The sequence below is a fragment of the Bremia lactucae genome, linkage group LG7 (assembly GCF_004359215.1).
Source record: "Bremia lactucae strain SF5 linkage group LG7, whole genome shotgun sequence".
Classification (NCBI taxonomy): Eukaryota; Oomycota; class Peronosporomycetes; order Peronosporales; family Peronosporaceae; genus Bremia; species Bremia lactucae.
In genome coordinates, this window is record NC_090616.1 from 3,353,693 (window position 1) to 3,373,473 (window position 19,781).

General features: G+C 44.7%; 3 protein-coding genes across 3 annotated transcripts; 1 reads left to right on the forward strand and 2 right to left on the reverse strand.

Annotated features, from left to right (window-relative positions):
* Positions 1–12,978: 12,978 nt before the first annotated feature.
* CCR75_006723 (uncharacterized protein) lies at positions 12,979–13,389 on the reverse strand (the record flags this gene model as incomplete). Its single annotated transcript, XM_067964791.1, has 1 exon — positions 12,979–13,389. One exon carries the CDS (start codon positions 13,387–13,389, stop codon positions 12,979–12,981), a length of 411 nt encoding a protein of 136 aa, XP_067823059.1.
* Positions 13,390–13,446: 57 nt separating this feature from the next.
* CCR75_006724 (uncharacterized protein) lies at positions 13,447–15,381 on the forward strand. Its single transcript, XM_067964792.1, has 2 exons — positions 13,447–13,640; positions 13,712–15,381. The coding sequence occupies exons 1-2, from the start codon at positions 13,456–13,458 to the stop codon at positions 15,051–15,053; spliced, it is 1,527 nt and encodes a 508-aa protein (XP_067823060.1). The 5' UTR covers positions 13,447–13,455; the 3' UTR covers positions 15,054–15,381.
* A 406-nt stretch (positions 15,382–15,787) lies between these two features.
* CCR75_006725 (uncharacterized protein) lies at positions 15,788–17,104 on the reverse strand (the record flags this gene model as incomplete). Its single annotated transcript, XM_067964793.1, has 1 exon — positions 15,788–17,104. One exon carries the CDS (start codon positions 17,102–17,104, stop codon positions 15,788–15,790), a length of 1,317 nt encoding a protein of 438 aa, XP_067823061.1.
* Positions 17,105–19,781: the final 2,677 nt, after the last annotated feature.

Genomic DNA, 19,781 nt, shown 5'->3' on the forward strand with positions numbered 1-19,781 from the left:
CATCTTGCCATTCTAGGCGAGAGGTGCGGTAAGTTTATTGCGGTCCGCAGTGATGCGTGATCCGTATAAAACAAAACATGTTTCGGTGCCCAGTAGGTGCAGGCGAAACTTGACAAGATCATACTTACTGAAATTAGCTCTTTGTCATGCACTGGGTAATTCAATTCCACGGCTTTTAATAGCCGGGACTGATAAGAGATTACACGGTCAACGCCGTCGTCATCCTTCTGCATGAGCGCGCTGCCGATTGCAAAATTATTCACATCGCAGACGATACTAAAGGGCTTATCCGCGTCTGGCAATGCAAAGACCGGTGCCTCTACAAGAGCTGCTTTACTAATGTGAACGCATCTTCTTGTTCTTTTAACCAATCCCATTCTGTGTCCTTTTTAAGGAGATCAGATAATGGTTTAGTTTGCTCCGCATAATTCTTGCTATACTTATGCAAGTAATTAGCGAGCCCTAGGAATTGGCGCACATCCAATACATGCCGTAAGAATGGCCATTCCTTTACTGATTTTTCCTTGTCTGGGTCTCCACGTACACTATGTGTACCTACAAAGCAGTCCAGCACAGGTATCTCGGGGACCCCTACGACGCACTTTTGTAAGTTGACATACAATTGGGCGTCCTTCAAAGTCTGCAACACAGCGTCTAAATAACGCTTGTGCGACTCTATTGCGTTCAGCCCGTCCTCGGCCCTACTATGCAAAAATACATCGTCAAAGTAATGGGACGCGTAGGCACGGTGCTGACGCATCGCGTAGGCACGGTGCTGACGCATCGCGTGAGCACCACTCGGTTGAATGTCGCTGGTGCGTTTTTTTAAAGCTTAAAGCATCACAAGCCACTCCCAAAGCATTCCTCTTGGGGTGCTTACAGCTGTTTTGGCTACATCGGACTCTCTCATGAGTACCTGATAGTAGCTATCCTTCAAATCCAGCGCGGAAAAGATAGTTGACTTCTCCATGGAGTTCAACAAAACATCTCTCCGCGGGATTGACATTTGCGCCGGTATGGTCGCCGTTTTTAGCTTATTATAAGCATGAACCCCGCGCCATTCACCTGTGGCTTTACGCACACAAAAGGTCGGGCTGCAGTGAGGCGATTTGCTCTCACGCACATGTCCCGCCTTGGCTCGCTTGTCGAAGAACTCATCGATATAATCGATTTGTTCTTTCGGCAACGGCCATTGCCTGGTCGCACAATACGTGGTGCCAGGTTCGAGATCTATTCCGTGTTCGATGCCCCTATCTGCTGGTATTCGGTTCGGCACTTCTTACATCCACTAGGAGGGTCATCACCTGGTCATACATAGCCTCATACTTGAGCGCTATAGACCAGCAGGGTTGAAGTCCGAAATTTCGAGACCTCAGGGACTATGTTTCCATCTGTTCGACAACTCTGGACTTAGGCGTAGCTTCAGAGTCCGCGTCAGTAGGGCATCCCGCCCCTTCTGCGCTCCTGCATTTTTCGACCTTTCAGTGGTCGATGCAGAACTCATGCGTCTCGCACGCTGGTTCTTGCCATCGCCCTTTGGCAAGGGAGTCCTCTTGCTGGGCATCTTTGCCCCAGCAGGAGCCCTGGCATAGTAGCGAGCCATCATATCGCCGCGCTTGCCGCATTTATAACATACAACGTCTGCATTGCTCAACTCCATGGGAGTGGCATCTGACCTCTCGGCCGACGGCTTGTGCCAAGCTGTCGCCGAGGCACTATTGTAGGATTGCTTCTCCGCTAAGGTTATTTGGATTGCCTCTTCCATCGTCAACGGCACCTTTTGAAGAGGGCCTGTCGCGATGGTCCATGCCGTAGTCCGTTCTATATATGTGGGCACCTTTACTGTGCTCCGAAATCGGACCTACGGTAATAGACACCGACAGCGAGTGCATCTTTTGCACACAATCCTGCACAGACCGCTTCGCTATTGCGCCCCAAAGAAGCGCGCATGAAGCAACACTTCGTTGTTTGGCGGCTGGTACATGGCGCGAAACTTTGTCTCAAAGATCTCCCATTAACGTCCGCCATAAGCGCTACGTCGCACTCCGCACTAACCTCAACGTTGACGTACATCAAGGAGCTTGCTTCCATTCAGGCAACTGGTGTTCCGCCCCGCTTCACGACGCACTCGTTGCGCGTGATGTCTATTGTCATTCCTCGCGCTGATGCAGCTGTAAGCGAGAACAAATCTTTGACAGATCTTTAACATGAAGAGTGTTCTCGAGTAGAGCATCGACCCACGCATGCCGGACCAAACTCGTAGCTTCAACGCTCGATGGCCGATAACCTTGAGCTTCACATTACTTTTTGCGCTTGATATACTGAACGTCTGGCACACTTCCTCATACTCCACAAAAGCTTCCCTGTCCTTGCAAATGCTTGCAAATGCGCCATGTTCATAACCCAGCAGCCGCTGATCGACCCATCGCTAGCATTAAATGTGACGTTGGAGTGGTCGTGTCCTCCTTCTCGTCTTTCTCTTGGTCAACGACTTGAGCGGCAATCTCTAGCATAGTGGCCGACCTTGCCACAGTTGAAACACGCTCCTGACGGTCTTTTAGCACGCCGTTCTTGCTGCTTCTTTGGGTGCTGCTTGCCGTTTCTCTTGCTTGTGCATAAAGCCGTTATTTTTCACCGGTGCCGTGTCCCTGTGTCGTACTTCCTCACCAATCAGCTTGTTTACAAGATCGCTAAAATTAAACTTGAACACCGGCATGCGAAACTCCTATACTAAGCTCTCGTAGCTTGCAGGTATAATCCTCAGCATCACCGCACATACGTCATTTTCTCTAGGCCCGCAGTAGCGCTATTCATCTTCATCACTAGATCTTCAAGCTCCGTCAGATGACCACTAATGCTTGAAGCTGTATACTCGAATGAGGCAAACTTCTCCTTGAGCCAAAGTCGATTCGCCATATCTTGTGTACAATTAAACTTCCCCAGTCTTCCCCACGCCTCTCTCGCCGTCGTTGCGTCGATAATGTGGATTAACTGCGCGTCACCGAGATTCAGTGCGATCGCAGCGTGCACTTGCTGCTCCTTTACAGCAATTGGAGCGTCTACCCCGGAGACAGCTCCCCACCAGCCCTTGGACATGAGATACATCTTCGTCTTGTACCTCCATAGTACGTAGTTTAAGCCATCAAAGGACTCAATCTTAAAACTGGAGTCGTTGCTTGGGCTCATAACCTGTTAAATTCGTTGTCCTATGAGCTTGAAGATGGGCTTACGGTCGGGATTGCAAACTGGAAAGTACGTTATATTTGAGTTTATCTCGATCCTACCGTTAGCTTATATTACCATTATCTCTTTCCTATCGTTTGCTACGCCCCCTTTCCCACAAATGTGAACTACCATATAACGAAGCTAATAGTAATGTAGGTAAACTCCAAACCCCAGTTCCCGGATATTCTACTTTTGGTCGTTGCCGGGTATGGAACCGGTGACCTACGGGATAGCACTGTCATGCCATACCCGACTGACTTAACTAGCATGATTTTGGCACAAACTATTTTCCCGTATTATTCTTGTCGTGCGCTCCTTTACTATATTTCTTCTATACACGCATATGCATCAAGCGCAATACTTTCGGTGAATAAATCAATCTTCAACATTGCATGCGAATCGTTACTTTTTAATTTCCAACAGGTTGCTGAACAAGTAGAACTACGAAGCAGCATCATATCGCACGAATTTTGTTCGCGACCCAATGTACAGTGCTCAAGCTGACTACCCATAAGCTAAATATAGCCTAGCTTGTCCAATCATTTACTCGTGCTTAATACGATGTAAACTAAATTAACGATTTCAAAATTCGGTAAGAGTTATAACCGCAAGTCCAACTGACAACCTGCAACTCAATTTTTAAAAGGGAATTTTGATATCGTTGCTTTAGTTTACATCGTATTCTGCACGAGTAAATGTTTGGACAAGCTAGATTATCCTTAAGCTTATGGGTCGGGTAGTCAGCTTGAGTGCAACGCAATGTAAATTGTGACGCGAACAAAATTCGTGTCATAAGATGCTGCTGTACCGCAGTTGTAATTGTTCAGCACGATGTTGGAAATCAACAAGTAGCGATAGGCATGCAAAGCACACCTCAACAAGTTATAAGTTCGATTGAAGTGCGAGTAGCACAGTGATCGGAACAGGCAATTTGGAATGAGTCATATGATATGACAGTTGGCATCAGCACAATCCTAAATGTGCAACACGACTTAACTTATTATTACAGTTTACTTTTTATCTTTTCATAAGCCTTAGGATTATCCTTTAGTAGCTTGGACTGCCTAGCTATTTAGAGCCTTATGAGAGGATATATACTAACTACTTTAGTGAATTCAATCCTTATGCCCTGAACTAATGACAGCAAGGTCTGGAATCTTTGCCTTCTCAAAAACAAGCGAATAAATGTACCTATGTCTGGTAAATATCATTTCACGCAAATAAGCTAAAAAATGGGACACCTTTGCTTTAGTACTAGCTAACCTACAATAATAAGTGTAGACAGGGCTTTTTCGATTGCCTAACGTACCCGATGTGAAGAGGAAGATTGTCAGTTAATAAGCGATAACTTAGCAACACTACAAATTAGTCAAGGGAAAATCTAAAATTGAGTTTGAAATGACTAAGTTTTACATTCTAACACTTCTTGTACTGCACCAGTACTAGCCATCTTTACACTGACAACAATGAAGGTAAAGTAGCCTCCAAATACTTTACGTTCGTGCAAAGGAAGGGCTTAAAGTTGCTAAGAGCTCTTAGAAACTTAAGAACAATACTAAGGAAGACCAGCTATATATAAAAAAGTAAACTGTATTAATATAATTTCGCTCCAGCGCATTGATCTCTACTTTTAATCGACTCAATATATTAATACAAGCTAAATATTGCAAGTCGCTGCTCACCGCCCATTCGCGCGTCTAGCAGCGATTAATAAAGGCGATCTAAGGGCCTAAATTAACAAATGGATAAAAGTGTCAAAATATTACCATGTATGGTAGTATTGACAATATTATCGAAAAGATAATATAATCATTTCTTACTAATTCCTCTTGTAATAATACTTATAGAACAAGCTACCCTGTTGCATCACTTCCCGCCGTAACCACCAGACACTTTAGGGACTGTTGTTTTCTTACAGAGAGAGCTATTGAGTCTCTGCGAAGGGAAGCACTTGTTAGTCGATAGAGACATTCCAAGTGATTCATCTCATGTTGGTAAACGAGTCCATGCGGTGCGCTTTTAAGGCGACAAAGCTAGTAGCTGCACAGTTGAGTGCATATGCTAATAAAACAAATGCAGCAGACGTTTAGTAATCTGCTGCGAACGAAAACTTACCTGCGAATCCGATTGCAGGTGTACATGGAGAGTCGGACATCCCTTCCGACTCAAAGTCATCTGTAAAGGTCTCCGGATCACCTGGAGACGATTCCACCTGTGGGTTCTGGTGGATCGAATAAGAGATTATTCGCAAAGATGTTCGGCTCGCCCGACTCATTTGATAAGGAGTCATCTTGTAATTACTACAATAATAGGAACAATGCTGGTAATTGGATAGGCATCACCAGAATCGAAGTGACCCAAAATATCACTTCGAATGGAACGTGAGCTCGACTGCTTACATCAGTCAAGAGGAAGGAACAGCAATACGTCACGTGTCGCTCCTCAGAAAATGCATTCGTTCCACGCGAAGGGCAACCTACTACATTGGTCGGGATTGACCAACGATCGATGCAGAATTTCGTCGTTCAACTCATCAAGGCTTCACAGCCCCGGTGGAGGACGAAAGCGAATTCTTCAGCGATCCTTTTTTCGACATCGATGGTACGACGGAATCCCATGTTCTGAGGTTGGTGTCCTAAGCTTTGGCTGCGAGGCCTAGCTAGACAAACTGATTACGGTTCGTGACCGATTTTTTAGTCGGAGAAGTCAGGGTTACTTTGCCTCTCGTGAGAAGACCTGTCTCTGCTATGGCAAGAACACAATGCATGCATCTAGGGAGGCGTGCTTTTAAAGGAGCCCTATTGGTGGGCGCATCTATTCTATGAGATGCTCGAAGTAATTATAAATATTTGCAATAACTTTACGAGCGTACAAAGTGTTTTTTCGATGTTCCTTGTGGACCAAAAGATGGGTCTCACCATACTGATCAACAATACACTGAACGCCACTCGTTTAACAGAAGCGAGGCTCTTGACAATCATGCGAAGGAGGCTTCCAACTTTTATGCGAGTTTAGATACCGCTTCAGCAAACGAGATAGCTCGTTCGAACTTCAATCACATTGCGGTGATTAGGTCTCCTCACAGAAGGCAAGGAAGCCATGCCTTACTCGACAAACATTCCGGTCATGAACGTAATCAGTTTATCTAGCTAGGCCTCGCAGCCAACGCTTAGGACACCAAGCTGAGAACATGAGATTCCGTCAAACCATCGATGTTGAAAAAAAGATCGATGAAGAATTTGCTTTCGTCCTCCACCGGGGCTGTGAAGCCTTGATGAGTCGAACGACGAAATTCTGCATCGATCGTTGGTCATTCCCGACCAACGTAGTAGGTTGCCCTTCGCGTGCAACGAATTCATCTTCTGAGGAGCGACACATGACGTATTGCTGTTCCTTCCTCTTGACTGATGTAAGCAGTCGAGCTCACGTTCCATTCGAAGTGATATTTATGGTCACTTCGACTCTGGTGATGCCTATCAACATTACCAGCATTGTTCCTATTATTGTAATAATTACAAGATGACTCCTCATCAAATGAGTCGGGCGAGCCGAACATCTTTGCGAATAATCTCTTATTCGATCCACCGGAACCCACAGGTGGAATCGTCTCCAAATGACCCGGAGACCTTTACAGATGACTTTGAGTCGGAAGGGATGTCCGACACACCGTGTACACCTGCAATCGGAGTTGAAGTTGGATTTTCGCCCGCAGCTGATTACAAAACGTCTGCTGCATTTGTTTTATTAGCATATGCACTCAACTGTGCAGCTACTAGCTTTGTCGCCTTAAAAGCGCACCGCATGGACTCGTTTACCAACATGAGATGAATCACTTGGAATGTCTCTATCGACTAACAAGTGCTTCCCTTCGCAGAGACTCAATAGCTCTCTCTGTAAGAAAACAACAGTCCCTAAAGTGTCTGGTGGTTACGGCGGGAAGTGATGCAACAGGGTAGCTTGTTCTATAAGTATTATTACAAGAGGAATTTAAGAAATGATTCTATTATTTTTCGATTTAATTGTGACATGGTAATATTTTGACACTTTTATCCATTTGTTAATTTAGGCCCTTAGATCGCCTTTATCAATCGCTGCTAGACGCGCGAATGGGCGGTGAGCAGCGACTTGCAATATTTAGCTTGTATTAATATGTTGAGTCGATTAAAAGGAGACATCAATACGCTTGAGCGAAATTATATTAATACAGTTTTACTTTTTTCTATAGCTAGTATTCCTTAGTATTGTTCTTTAGTTGCTAAGAGCTTTCACCGGTTAAAGCCCTTCCTGAAATATTCGTAGGCTTCTTAACCTTCACTGTTGTCAGTATAAGGTTGGCTAGTACTGAGGCAGTACTATAGTATAGCGTTCGTGTCATTTAAATCGAAAAAGTCAGTCGCAGGCACCCAATTAACGTGAGCGCACTCATTACTCCGAATTATAATTCTGCTGTCAACGCAATTGTAGCGCCCTGACAACGACTGTGCCGAGTGCTGCAGGCGTGCTTGTCACTGCTGACGTCAATAATATGCAGATAGCGTCTCATATTGGCGCCTTTTGTCGTGCCACGTCTGTCAACGCCCGTCTGACAATGATCCAGATATACATATGAACAGCAAATAAAAGCATAATATTATTCATTTGTTTTAACGGTAGAATTACATATTCGGGTAGATATATTGAGCTTATATAATGTGGTACACGCTACATCCGTACTTTTCTTATACTTCAAATAATTTTGGTTACTGGTATACCGAAGACGGAGTGGTGAGTGACAACTCGCCACTCCATCTTCTGTATGCAATGAACAAAAATGAATACAATAGTTGAAGCGTGGCTTTCGGAATATTTTAATTGTTTGCATAATTCTCCCAAAATTTATTTTCGTTTGAATATAAATTTTCGAAGGGATGCTTTTTTCTTGTAATTTTTCGTTTTGGGTTATCTAATTTTGCTAGCTCTATAAACACTTTAGTTTCAAGATTTTAAGTTTCGTAAATCGTAAACATCTTGCTCTATGCCAAGCAACTTGTTGTCGTTCATGGCCGATGCGTATAAATTTTTTTGAAAAGTTCTTAATTTGCACCTTGAGAATTTAAACAAAATGACAAATTGTCTACTTATATGTCAAAGGACACCACTTCTGATGTGACACTTGCTTGCACGTCGACCGTCTGGCCAATGATTCCTCTGCTCACTTAGTACCCCAGGCCAGCCAAGGCGTCTCGCGGTGTGGCGAAGTCGCCGCAGCATCAGTTGCGACGACTTTGCAATCTGTGGGCTTTCGACTCCATGCAAAGCGAGTCTCTGTTAGTAGTCGTTCCGCTTCTGTAGACTCATTTCGCCCTACCCACCACTCCCCCCACAAGCGTATAAGTTGCGGACCTTCTACGTGCTGGAGCTAGTCGCAATACATACAGAAAGCCGGTTTCTCCGGTGCGTATGCATCATTAAGCCGAATGATGGTGAACTATTGGCTATGATCCAGCTTTACGATGAAGGGATCGGCCGTGACAGGATCTAACGCAAGCTGCGTGAGGTCAGCCCAGGCGCTGCTGAAGTTATTTCCTATTCTGTCGATCTGAAGACAATCTCATAAATTTCTTAAGTCAGCACCTCGAAATTGGCTGCTTCCTTCTTAAACGGCCTTGGTAACGAGAAGGTTAGCGGGTTGCTTTGCAGTGGCCAGATCAACGTGCTTCAGCGCACGTCTAATGTTGCCATCTTAATTGGTGCAAAGTCGTTGGGAATCAAAGGTCTCAGGGGAGCAGTGATTATCCTCGGTCACCATATCAAATTAAAGTCGTTGGAAATCAAAGGGCTCAGGGGAGCAGGTGATTATCATCGGTCACCATATCAAGTTTAAGGCTACAATTATGCTCGACACGTATCGTTCTGTCGACATCTTTGGCATTTTTGAATTAATAGCGCCGGAGACATTTTTTGATTTCCTCCGTGCGATCGACACCTTGTGTTGGGATGGGTGCGTCTCGCGACACAGCTTTCTGGTGGGGCCAAGTGCGATTCTTCTTTCGCTCTGGTTCGCAGCAAGCTTAATTGGACGTTGAGGGCGAAAAAGTCAACCAATTGCTGCTTCGAGGCTCAACGTACCTTGTGCGGCACCGCACCCCTTGCACATCCGCCCATAAGCTCTATATCACCGCCTTTATGGTATACATTGAACCTGAGTCACATGTGTTTAATACCTCCACGGCCCGTAGCCCATCGATCAGTACGTCAATCGGCCGAAGTGTAGAAGGACGCGCGACTCAAAACCCTAAGCGATGCGACAGCTGCTGATTCGTGGGGCAAGTCACACGACTTCATTGACGTCACGTCACGATGTTGGGTCGTGGGAACTCCAGCAGTAGCGCAACATCTTGTCGATTCATCGATGGCCCCCCTTCTCATGTTCTGGTCGTCAACAGGTGACGAACGAGTTCCATTTTTTTATAAGCGTCGCCAAACTCGGACTACCGAAGCCATAGACTGTTCATCGTGCTTTCAGACGCGTTGCCTGACCTCGATGCGCGGCTAAACGTGTACGAATCGGCTAATGATGACGACTGCTCCGCTAAAGATCCCCTAAATCGGGCCTACACACGAGTTACCCCGACATGAATCCGAAGCTGCAGCTGTCAACTGTACCAAGCTGACCCAACTCGACGGCCTGGTCATCCGTGCAGATTCAGACCATACTGTGAATGAGCACTCTCACATGACGTTATATCCCAGCTATTGAAATTGGGCACGTCGTAATGCAGCCACGTTCTACTAAGACACACCCTAGCACAGCAAGGAAGCGTCAAAACCAGCTTCTCTTGCATGCAGTGAGGTAGTTGTGGTGGGCGCGCAAGCAACCTGAACCAACACACTAAGTACTCTGGTTAAGTGTCGTCACGGGAGCGGTAATCCGTCTCCTCGTGCACACATACTAAGCAGAAAGTAGATTTCATAGTGATTTATATTTAATCGCATTAAATAAAAATACCTATTTTTACCAATTAATATGTCATCTCTATAGATAACACTTAATATGTATTGCGAGCGTACCTTTCTAGATACTCGCGTAACGGATGACGCTAGCCGTTATCACGGATGACGCTAGGCGTTATCCCTTCTAATGTGAATGCACCATGTGCATCACATACATAAGGGTTTGTCACAAATGTGAACCACACCCAAGTGGTGGGTCCAATTACTTAATTTAAGTAATTGACCATTCCCTTAAGTACACCAAGTGTACTTAACGGGGTTTGTGTAACATAAGGGCAATTTTAGCCCGTTACAGCTATCGTGGGAAACGGCACTGACCCTACCTGACTCCAAGAAAAGCACGCATGTACGCCACGTGTTTTACTCATCCACTGATCCTAATATTATCCATTGCTAAAAGCCTTTCGCTGATCTTTCGCGCACTAGGGATGGTCATGCGCAGCTCGAGAAGATTATAGGTTTCCACCTAGGTAACGCCTCGTCTAGGCTGCCGATCCTGACAGTTGCAAGCCATTTCTGTCTGCAAGCGCCAATTTCAATCATAGCACTTGTTCTGACGATAGGAGCGCTTTGTAAACTTTAAAGGATGGCTAAAAGTTCTCGTGCACTTGCTTTATTCGAATTGTGCCTTCTTTTTTTTTGCGCCGACCATCATGCAGAGTAATGGCTGGCTATCCATTATCTGTGGCTACCCGGTCATCGTGGAGATTTTGTAGACTGTTACACTTACTTTCCGACGGAGCACAAACAGGTTTCGTGTCCGACGTGAAGATCAATGAAGCAATCAAATACAGTGATCGCTATGACAGCGGGTGCAAGCGAACGGTTAACACTTGGCTGCGAACCGTTCGCGACATGATTCAACAAGGTGGACTTATGACTTTGGCGGTGATGACGACGACGATGCCAATGAAACTTCCCTCAACGCAGAATTTGATACTGGGTCAAGAAGCGCAAATAGCAATGTTGCCATGGAATCAGTAGCGTGTGATTTTACGGACTCTCTGGACTTATGGCGTGGACGACTACGCAATCGAGTGCCAACGGCAAATCTTGTTAGCAATGAGCAGCATGGTGGAAAGTCCAGTGATATGAGCGCCGATACAAATAAATGGAATGATATTCTTCGATGTAGCTTCCTGCCTACTTTTGAAGATGCGTTTGAGGAAACCCAGGAGGGGATAATGCAGGAGGCATTTCTCAATCTGAACAGGTGTTCGGCTTTATTGAAGCTGAAAATGATTGCAACAGCCTAAAGGTTTCAAGCAATAAATCGATCATAATGATTCTTGTGGCATTAATTAAATCGGAGAATTGAACGACACACTGTCGATAACGAACCTGTTGGCGATGAAATTGCCGGAGATAATCGTTCTGCTGAATCGGTGGAGCATGTCACGGACATGGCTGTGGTCATGGGTACTGAAGCATCTGTGAGCAATTCGGCAGATTACGACTACTTATTTCATCCAGATGATCAGCTCGAAATTGAAAGCGACGATGATGTTGATGCATTGTGTACTGCAACGAAAAATGAAAAAAATGATTGTGCCCGAACAAAATATTGGTCACACGCATCCGCGAGACATCGAAATAAGAAGGAGTCGCGAAAGAAAACGCACCAAGGTGGACACAAAGAGAGCACGAGCAAATCTGGGGCTTTATGAGCTTGGTAGCTTTGATGATTATGCGATCAAATCGTCTTTTCGAGCACTTCATACCGACAAACGACGTGACGGTGGCATTAAAGCAAGATTTTGTAAGGATTCCAAGGACAAATAGTGCAGCAATGGCATCTAAATATGCAAATAGTGAAAAAAAGCAATGGATGCGGAAATGGTAGCGCTAAAGGAAAAGTCGTATGGGGAATAGTTCCTCAATATAAAATGCCAAATGGAAGTAGAGCAATCAAGACTATGTGGATATTTAACCTTTAAACGTATTATTTGGACAATGTCGACAGATTGCGAGCGAGGATTGTCGCGCGGGCTACAAACAACGTCCTGGAATTGGTTTCATGGAGGCATTTTGTCCAGTGACTCGCATGCTACGTTTCGATTACTTGTAGCAGTATGTGTACAGTTGAAGCTTCCCATCTACCAAGGCGACATAAACACCGCTTATCTTAATTCAACGTTAGGTATACCAAGCTGTCGCCGAGGCACTGTTGTGGGATTGTTCCTCAACTAAGGCAATTTGGATTGCCTCTTCCATCGTCGACAGCACCTTTCTGAAAAGGGCCTGTCGCGATGGGCCATGCCGTAGTCCGTTCATAAACGTGGGCACCTTAATGTGGTCCGGAATCGGACCTACGGTTATGGACGCCGTCAGCGAGCGCATCTCTTGCACATACTCTTGCAGAGATCGCTTCGCCTGTCGCGCTCCAAAGAAGCGCGCCTGAAGCAACACTTCGTTGTTCGGCGCCTGGTACATGGCGCGAATCTTTTCCTTAAAGATCGCCATGTAGGGAACGCCTTTCTGTCCGCCATAAGCGCCGAGTAAGCTTACTCTAAGGCCTTACCGCGCAGATGCGACATGGCGTACGACACTATCCGGCTGTCGTCCTCGATGAGCTGCGCGACACAGCATTGCCACCGGGCTATAAGATAGCAGAGAAATGACTATTTGATAATCCAATCTAGATTTATTTATTTTTTGTTATACGTTGAAAGCTAAATGAGATTTTCTTAAATTAAATAAATTAGTAATCCAACTACGACAAATTTCGAGTTACATTACACTTTCTACCTCAACACATAGTCATTTGGAGGATTGAACTTCTTTGTTGGCATTCTTTGCAATTTTCCGCAACTTAAGCCGCACAGCTATTCCTTGCTCTTTCTCGTGATCTTGACTCTGTTGTCGCAAGTGAAAAATAGCGACGCTACGGTTTAGGTGGATTTCATGCGACTTGACGCACGCCAATACACTCCAATCATCCACAAATCGATTGAAGGCCGTAACTTCTCCTGTTAGTTGCAATAAGTCATGCGTGTAGGTTTGCGCGTTGCGTTTGTCGTGTAGCTCGAACATCATGGCCTCGTCAAATAGAGAGAAAATAAGGTCTCCATTGACATGCCTATCCACGTCAGCGTCGCCACAGTTCATTTCTATATCATGCAGCGCATCCGCTAGCGAACGCCCTAGCAACGTTTGACGGTATCCGTCCATTAGTCTTGAGTTTAAGTTTTGACCAATCAGTGACAGATTTGTTTAAAGCCAATACATCACACGTCGATGGCTCTTCGAGATGACCACGATTTCCTGAGCGAGAACGAGCGCCAGTACTTGGTCAATTGCTTGTCACAGCCACCACATGTGCGCGCTGATGGACGTGAAATGCTTCAGCAACGGAAAATTCGCGTCCAATTTCGTCGCAACGAGACGGAAAGCCAAGCTGAGGTGCAGCTGGGCCGCACTCGGTACGCTCGCTTGGTTGTTTTGAATCCTCGATTGCAAATTTGATGGCAATGTGTCTCCCGCCTGTGCATAGTGTGATTGGAAATGTGCATGGTGAAATTGTGCCACCGTTTCCAGACAGACCGACTGAAGGCTTTTTGCATTTCGTCGTCGACCTGTCGCCCATGGCATCGCCTAGTTTTGAAGCCTCTTCGTCTGCAGGTCGCGGTAGCGCTTCTTCTGTTGCAGCTGCAGAGTTGGCGAGACTAGTAGAGCGCGGCGTGCGTGAAAGTCGCGCATTGGACACCGAAGCGCTGGCTGTAGTCGCGGGCGAAAAGGTCTGGGCCATCACGTGCCACGTTCACGTGGTGGATCACGGCGGAAATCTGGTGGACGCTGCTTCGCTAGCTGCCATTGCGGCTCTCATGCACTACCGCCGTCCTGAAGTAGCTGTAAAGGAGAGCTCAAGCGGCAAGGAAAGCCTCACAGTCTACAGCGTGGATGAGCACGCGGCTGTACCGCTAAGTCTCCACCATATTCCCATTTCCATCTCCTTTTGCTTTCTTCAGGCTGCTGCCAAGCTTAGTACGAGCGAAAGTAGCAACACTGCCCATCATACTGATGAACCCTTTATCTTTATGGATCCAACGGACCGCGAGGAGCACGTTACGGACGCGCGTATGAGCTTTACATTTAACTCGTTTGGGGAACTCTGCGCGGTGCACAAGATTGGCGGAGCGGCAGTTTCTCGAGCTGCTGTACTCCGTTGCGCGAATATTGCCGCAGCACGCGTCGTCGAGCTGACAACTTTTCTAAAAGAGGAAGAGGAAAACGCCGACAAGGAGGCCGTACAGCGGCGCCGTGCATTGCTTCGTGGCCGTGCTTTTGTTGATGTCTCGTCAATTCGGGACGAATCAACTGTGGTGCGCACGGTCGAACAAATTGAATTAGGTGCAATGACCGACTACTCGACAATGCATGCGCCAATTGCGCTCCGTGAGGATCCGTCGATTGAAAAGACGACGCAACAAAATTCTTCGATGGCCGAGTTGATGGAATCCCTTGAAAGCGCTGCCAATTACAGAGAAAGCGAAGCTTCTGCGCTCGTACCAGGTGGTCTTCTTATGACTGAAGCAGCTCGGAATAGCTTTCAGCAGCTGGCTAAGAGCGATGTTGTGAGCGGACTGATGCGCGGAAGTCTGTCGGAGACGTCAGCGAATAAAGTGACCACAGCGACAGAAACCATGATCGATAGTGATAGCGAAGAGGAGAGCGTTACGCTGCAGAGTGAGTATAGCAGTAGCAAAGGTTCCGCTAGCCAATTACCTGTTCAAACTAGGCTAATACAGAAGGAAAGAAATGAAACGCTGGAGTCGAGTTCTGAAGAAGACGATGATGAGGATATGGATTTGAGCGCAGCCATTAAGAACAAGTGAATTGGCAGGATAGAATAGTATTTTTGAAATTCTTAGAGTCATTGAGTTTTATTAGTCATCCTCTCCTCAATTTACCCCGGATGTGCTATAACGTGGTGCCACTGAGTTGAGATTTATTGCTTGTATCATGAAGCCGATTGCAAAAGCCGCTTGTAAATGCCAATAAGAAACGAGTGCATGATCCGTTTCAAAACAGCGCTTTGTTGTGATAGCGTATATCTGGCCAGCGTCGGCCACAGTCTGTCGAACCTGCGTGTGCAGTCACCAAACGTCGACTACTTACGCATCTGTCAACGCAATTAGTGCATACTTACGCATCTGTCAACGCAACTAGTGCCAGACTCGGCCTCAACCTGCTAAGGTCAATTTGCTCCTGCAAATGCGTGTCCATGTTTTTCACTGTTGCTTGCAGAGCTTAAATTGAAGTGAATAACGTGGTTTCGAAAACTAAATGAACTGGCTAAATTTTGTTGCGATTTGCCAAGAAAAACTCGAGCTATAACCCTTCGGCAAGATTTAAATGCTGTATTTGCAAAGCGTTAATACAGCTCAGAAAAAGGAATCGTGACCTTTTGTATTGCGAACGACGCACAGGCATCCGCTGACAGCTATTTATCACCTAATTGTTATGCAGTCGAAGAAGCCGATAGATTATTTCATTAATAAAGCTCACTGCTCTATTAAATGCACGCTTAGGTGAATATTAAACTGACAACCTTCATTTGTCATTTGACTTAAATAGCGCCATGCTTCCTCTGAGTCAGCTTGTAACGGAGCGAGCTAAGCACAACGAAAGAGCGATGGGGCAGCCGTAGCATATTCTTGAGTCCAGGCATTACTGGTACTGTTGAGGGCTCACTAATTCGCTTCGGACTGAGAGATTGCTCAGGGTCAAGCATTTCCAGGTCGATCTGATGCGCTGGCGATGCTCTATAGGACGAGGCAACATATTCTTTTGGGGTACCTGGTGATTCTGGATATGGACTTGATGGTGTACCATCGTGAACCAGAACAATGTCTTTCGAGTCGCGATCATAAAAACGTTTCAACGAATTTTGTGGTGATGTCACTCGCACTTCCCGCGAGCTTATTACTCGAGTTGTTGACGATTGCATCGACAATTGGCGATTGGGCTTGAAAGGAGTGCACCCAGTAGAGGCTATCGCTCCCAGTCTCACAAACCGGCTGCTTTTGGAATCTGCTCGCCAGCGCGCAAAAACTTTTTCGTCTGAATAAATAGTATGGAGTGAGCACATCGCGCAGCAAACATGCAGTCCATCCACCACTTCATCCACTACGGCAACACTGGTATCTTCATGCGCCAAAAATTCGTCGTCTAGATCGTCTATACAGGCCGTCGTTGAAGTGCTGCTCTGTCCAAATGGGTCTTTATCTGATTCACTGGTCTCTTCGATTGTAAATGCGATCGATTCGGAAAGTGGTTTTTCAAAAAGCCAATTGCTTTTTGGTGAGTCAAGTTCTCCCTCAGAGCTGCAATTTGTGATGAAACCTATCACTTCAGGCAAGACTTGTTGCATTAAAACTGTGCACTTCTGATTAAGCGGATTCAATAAAACCCGTTGCAGCGTAGCGAGAAGTCTCTTTAGTGCGAGGCGTTGATTCTCAACAAAGCGCGACTTATTATTCAAACTACCAATACGAAGCAAGTGACTACTCGTTTGTTCAACAGACAAGCTTCGTTGCACGAATACAAAGAGCCACGGACACTCCGCAAAGCAAAAGTGACCTTGATTGAGCTTCTTGAGCACTCGACTCTGGAATTGTCGACAGTCGGTATATGATCGAAGGTGACGCCATGTTGATCTGGATTTTTTGTCGTGCACGGTGAGCGCGAACGTTGCTGCATCTCGTGTCAATGTATTAGTGGTCACGTCGATTGTCACGTTGAATAAATAAGCAGCTCGTCGCGAAAAAGAGCAGGCAGGTGACGAAATGTCTTGACCGTCGGAAAGGCGACTAGCATAGAGCGCTGAACATTTAGGGTGGCGCTGTAGTGGCGAATGGGGAATTTGTGTCTTCATCGGCAACATTTTCGGGATACTCATAACCTGACTTCTTTTGGGGGAACTTATGGCTAAAGCACATACAGTGCAAATTGCAAAGTAAGAAAGGATTACAGCCCGATGCACAAAGGGGTCTGGTAAAAGTCTGCAATTCGATGGAATATGCTTTTCAAGGTCGGAATGTATCTGTTCAGCAACTGACCCGAAAACAATTAGGTTTAGGCTTCTTTGCGTGAAACGACATTACACAAGAATGATGTGGTCTAATTACTTGCGGGGGTCTTTTTTTAAAAGGCAATGATTAAGGACTTCGATGGGACCTTCATGTCTTAAATCAAGTGCTGAATGATTGACTTGGACAAAGCCGGTCGTAATTATCCTCTCATAAATAAGGCTGGTTTTATATATTGTTCGCGCTGGCAACAACGCCTAACAGTAAATATGCTGCTTTTGCTGATGTAGGTGGAGCGCTCAAAGGATGATGTTATCAATTTTGCAAATATTACCTCGCAAGTGCGCAAAATGCGCAAACATAAAAGCACCGAGATAGCTAAGACGGCTATAAATAGGCCTATTGAACCCATTAGTTGCTTTTCCGATGTAAAGACTTTAATATCAACCACACAACACAAGCAAATGAGGTGTATATAATTTATTATATAGAAATTTGAAATGGAAGCAGCAATAGATTCTCATCAAACTTAAAATTACAATGCACCTTTATGAAGTATATCTGTATTGGTAGCGAGTAATTGAAATAAGAGATAAAAACGTACATCAAATTAATCCGAATGCATCGAATAAATGAAAGGCGGGTTCGGCAGCAAGCGCAATACCACATCATAATTTTGTCAAAGCAACTTTGGAGCCGTTCGAGAACAGGCAAAATGCTTCTAGCCCCGACAATGATATTTGCACGTGTAGGGATCAATTCTAAACCCACTGATATCAAAACTTATTGAATTTTACGCTACGAAAAATGAAGAGGACTTATTTCTTCACTTTAGACGAAAAGAACTCATTTTCTTTGTTTATTCATTATTACTAAGATCCAATACAAAGTTATGTCTGTGTACTAACTTATACAGCTTTTATCCAATCCATTCATTTGGTTAAAAAGTGCTATTGTTTAAATCAATTTTCTTCCAACTGTTCAATTCTAGGATGAATACAGAAATTATTTGTCCATTTGTCCATCTTGGCTGGCTTCCATAATAAAAATTGCAATAGCTTGAAGTGTTTTCCTTTAATTGGAATTTAATTTTTATTGCTGAGCAATCATGAGTGAAACTTTTACAAGATGCATGTAAGGCCATTAGTCGAAAAACTTATCACCAAGCAAGACACGCCATGTTATCTTCATTGGTCTAAAGATACCCAAACTGTGATGTGGTGTTCCGCTACATAAATATTACTTCCCACAAGAGGAACTATAAATATTATTTCCTAAAAGAGGAACAGAAAATATTATTTTTTATAAGAGCAATAATAAATTTTATAATTTAAAGGAGGAAACAAACATAGAGCAACAAAATTATTATCTTTTATTAGTGTTGACCCAATAGTTTTAATATTTTTAATCTTGGTAATATTGACGCAATAATACATTAGTTCTCTTGATTCCGTCGATCGTTACAAGACACGATTAGGCGGTGCGCAAGGAGGCGCATTGCATAATTAGTTATTAATATATTCAAGGCAGTAGATCGAAGATCGTCACGAATTTAATATATTAAGGGTATTGGTATCCCCACAACTATTTTCAAATTATTTTTTATTCTGAATTTAAATAAACCGCTTTAACTCAAATTATTACTTTGACAGCTTTTTCAAGAAAATAATGAATAAAGGAACTCGTTTTAATAAATTTAGATCGACTATCTAACATTATTACTCCCACACTTCTGTAAAGACACTATTTGTTATAAACGCAATGTTGAATTAAGGCAAGTACAAATGTAGCGGGGTGTCCTGTTAAATAATTTTATATTTTTATAAGAGCACTAATTAATATTATATCCTATGAGAGTACAAAAGTAAATATCCTTATAAAATTTTGAGCTAAATAGCTCCAATAATACCAAATTTGGTAATATTGACGCAGTAAGACATTAGTAATATTGATTGGTTGATTTACGTTTAAATCAACCCCGCCAATCGTCATAAGACACGCTTGTGTGGTGCGCAAGTAGGCGCCATACACAGTTTGTCATTAATACAATAAAGTCAGTTGTAGATAGAAGATCTTTATAAAGGAACCGTTAGAGGGCTACCAAGGCCTCTTTTCAGGAGCGATGTTGGCTCATGTTAACGTTAACGTTAACTTGGCCCTTGAAGCGATCCGCAGAATGACTCCTTTCCTGGTGTTGCTAACTAGCACCACCAGCAGCACTCTTCCCTTAACGATCACTTTGTCTCTGGTGACGCATACTAACGTCAATAGAGCGATCGTCGCTCATGGAGTCATCATCAGATCACTCCCCACCAAAGAGGTCTGACGAGTCGATCAACCTCGTCATCGCCTCTTTGGTTGTCAAGTAAGAATCAAAAGTTAAACGGACTCGGCCCGGGGTGATCTGGCGGCCTTTACAGTAGCCACTGAGTCGGGCGATGCCGGTGACTTGGACCAGTCACCTACAATTGTTTGACTTGTCACCGTCACCTGCAATGGCACCAACAGATGACATATTCCAGACACCTTCAA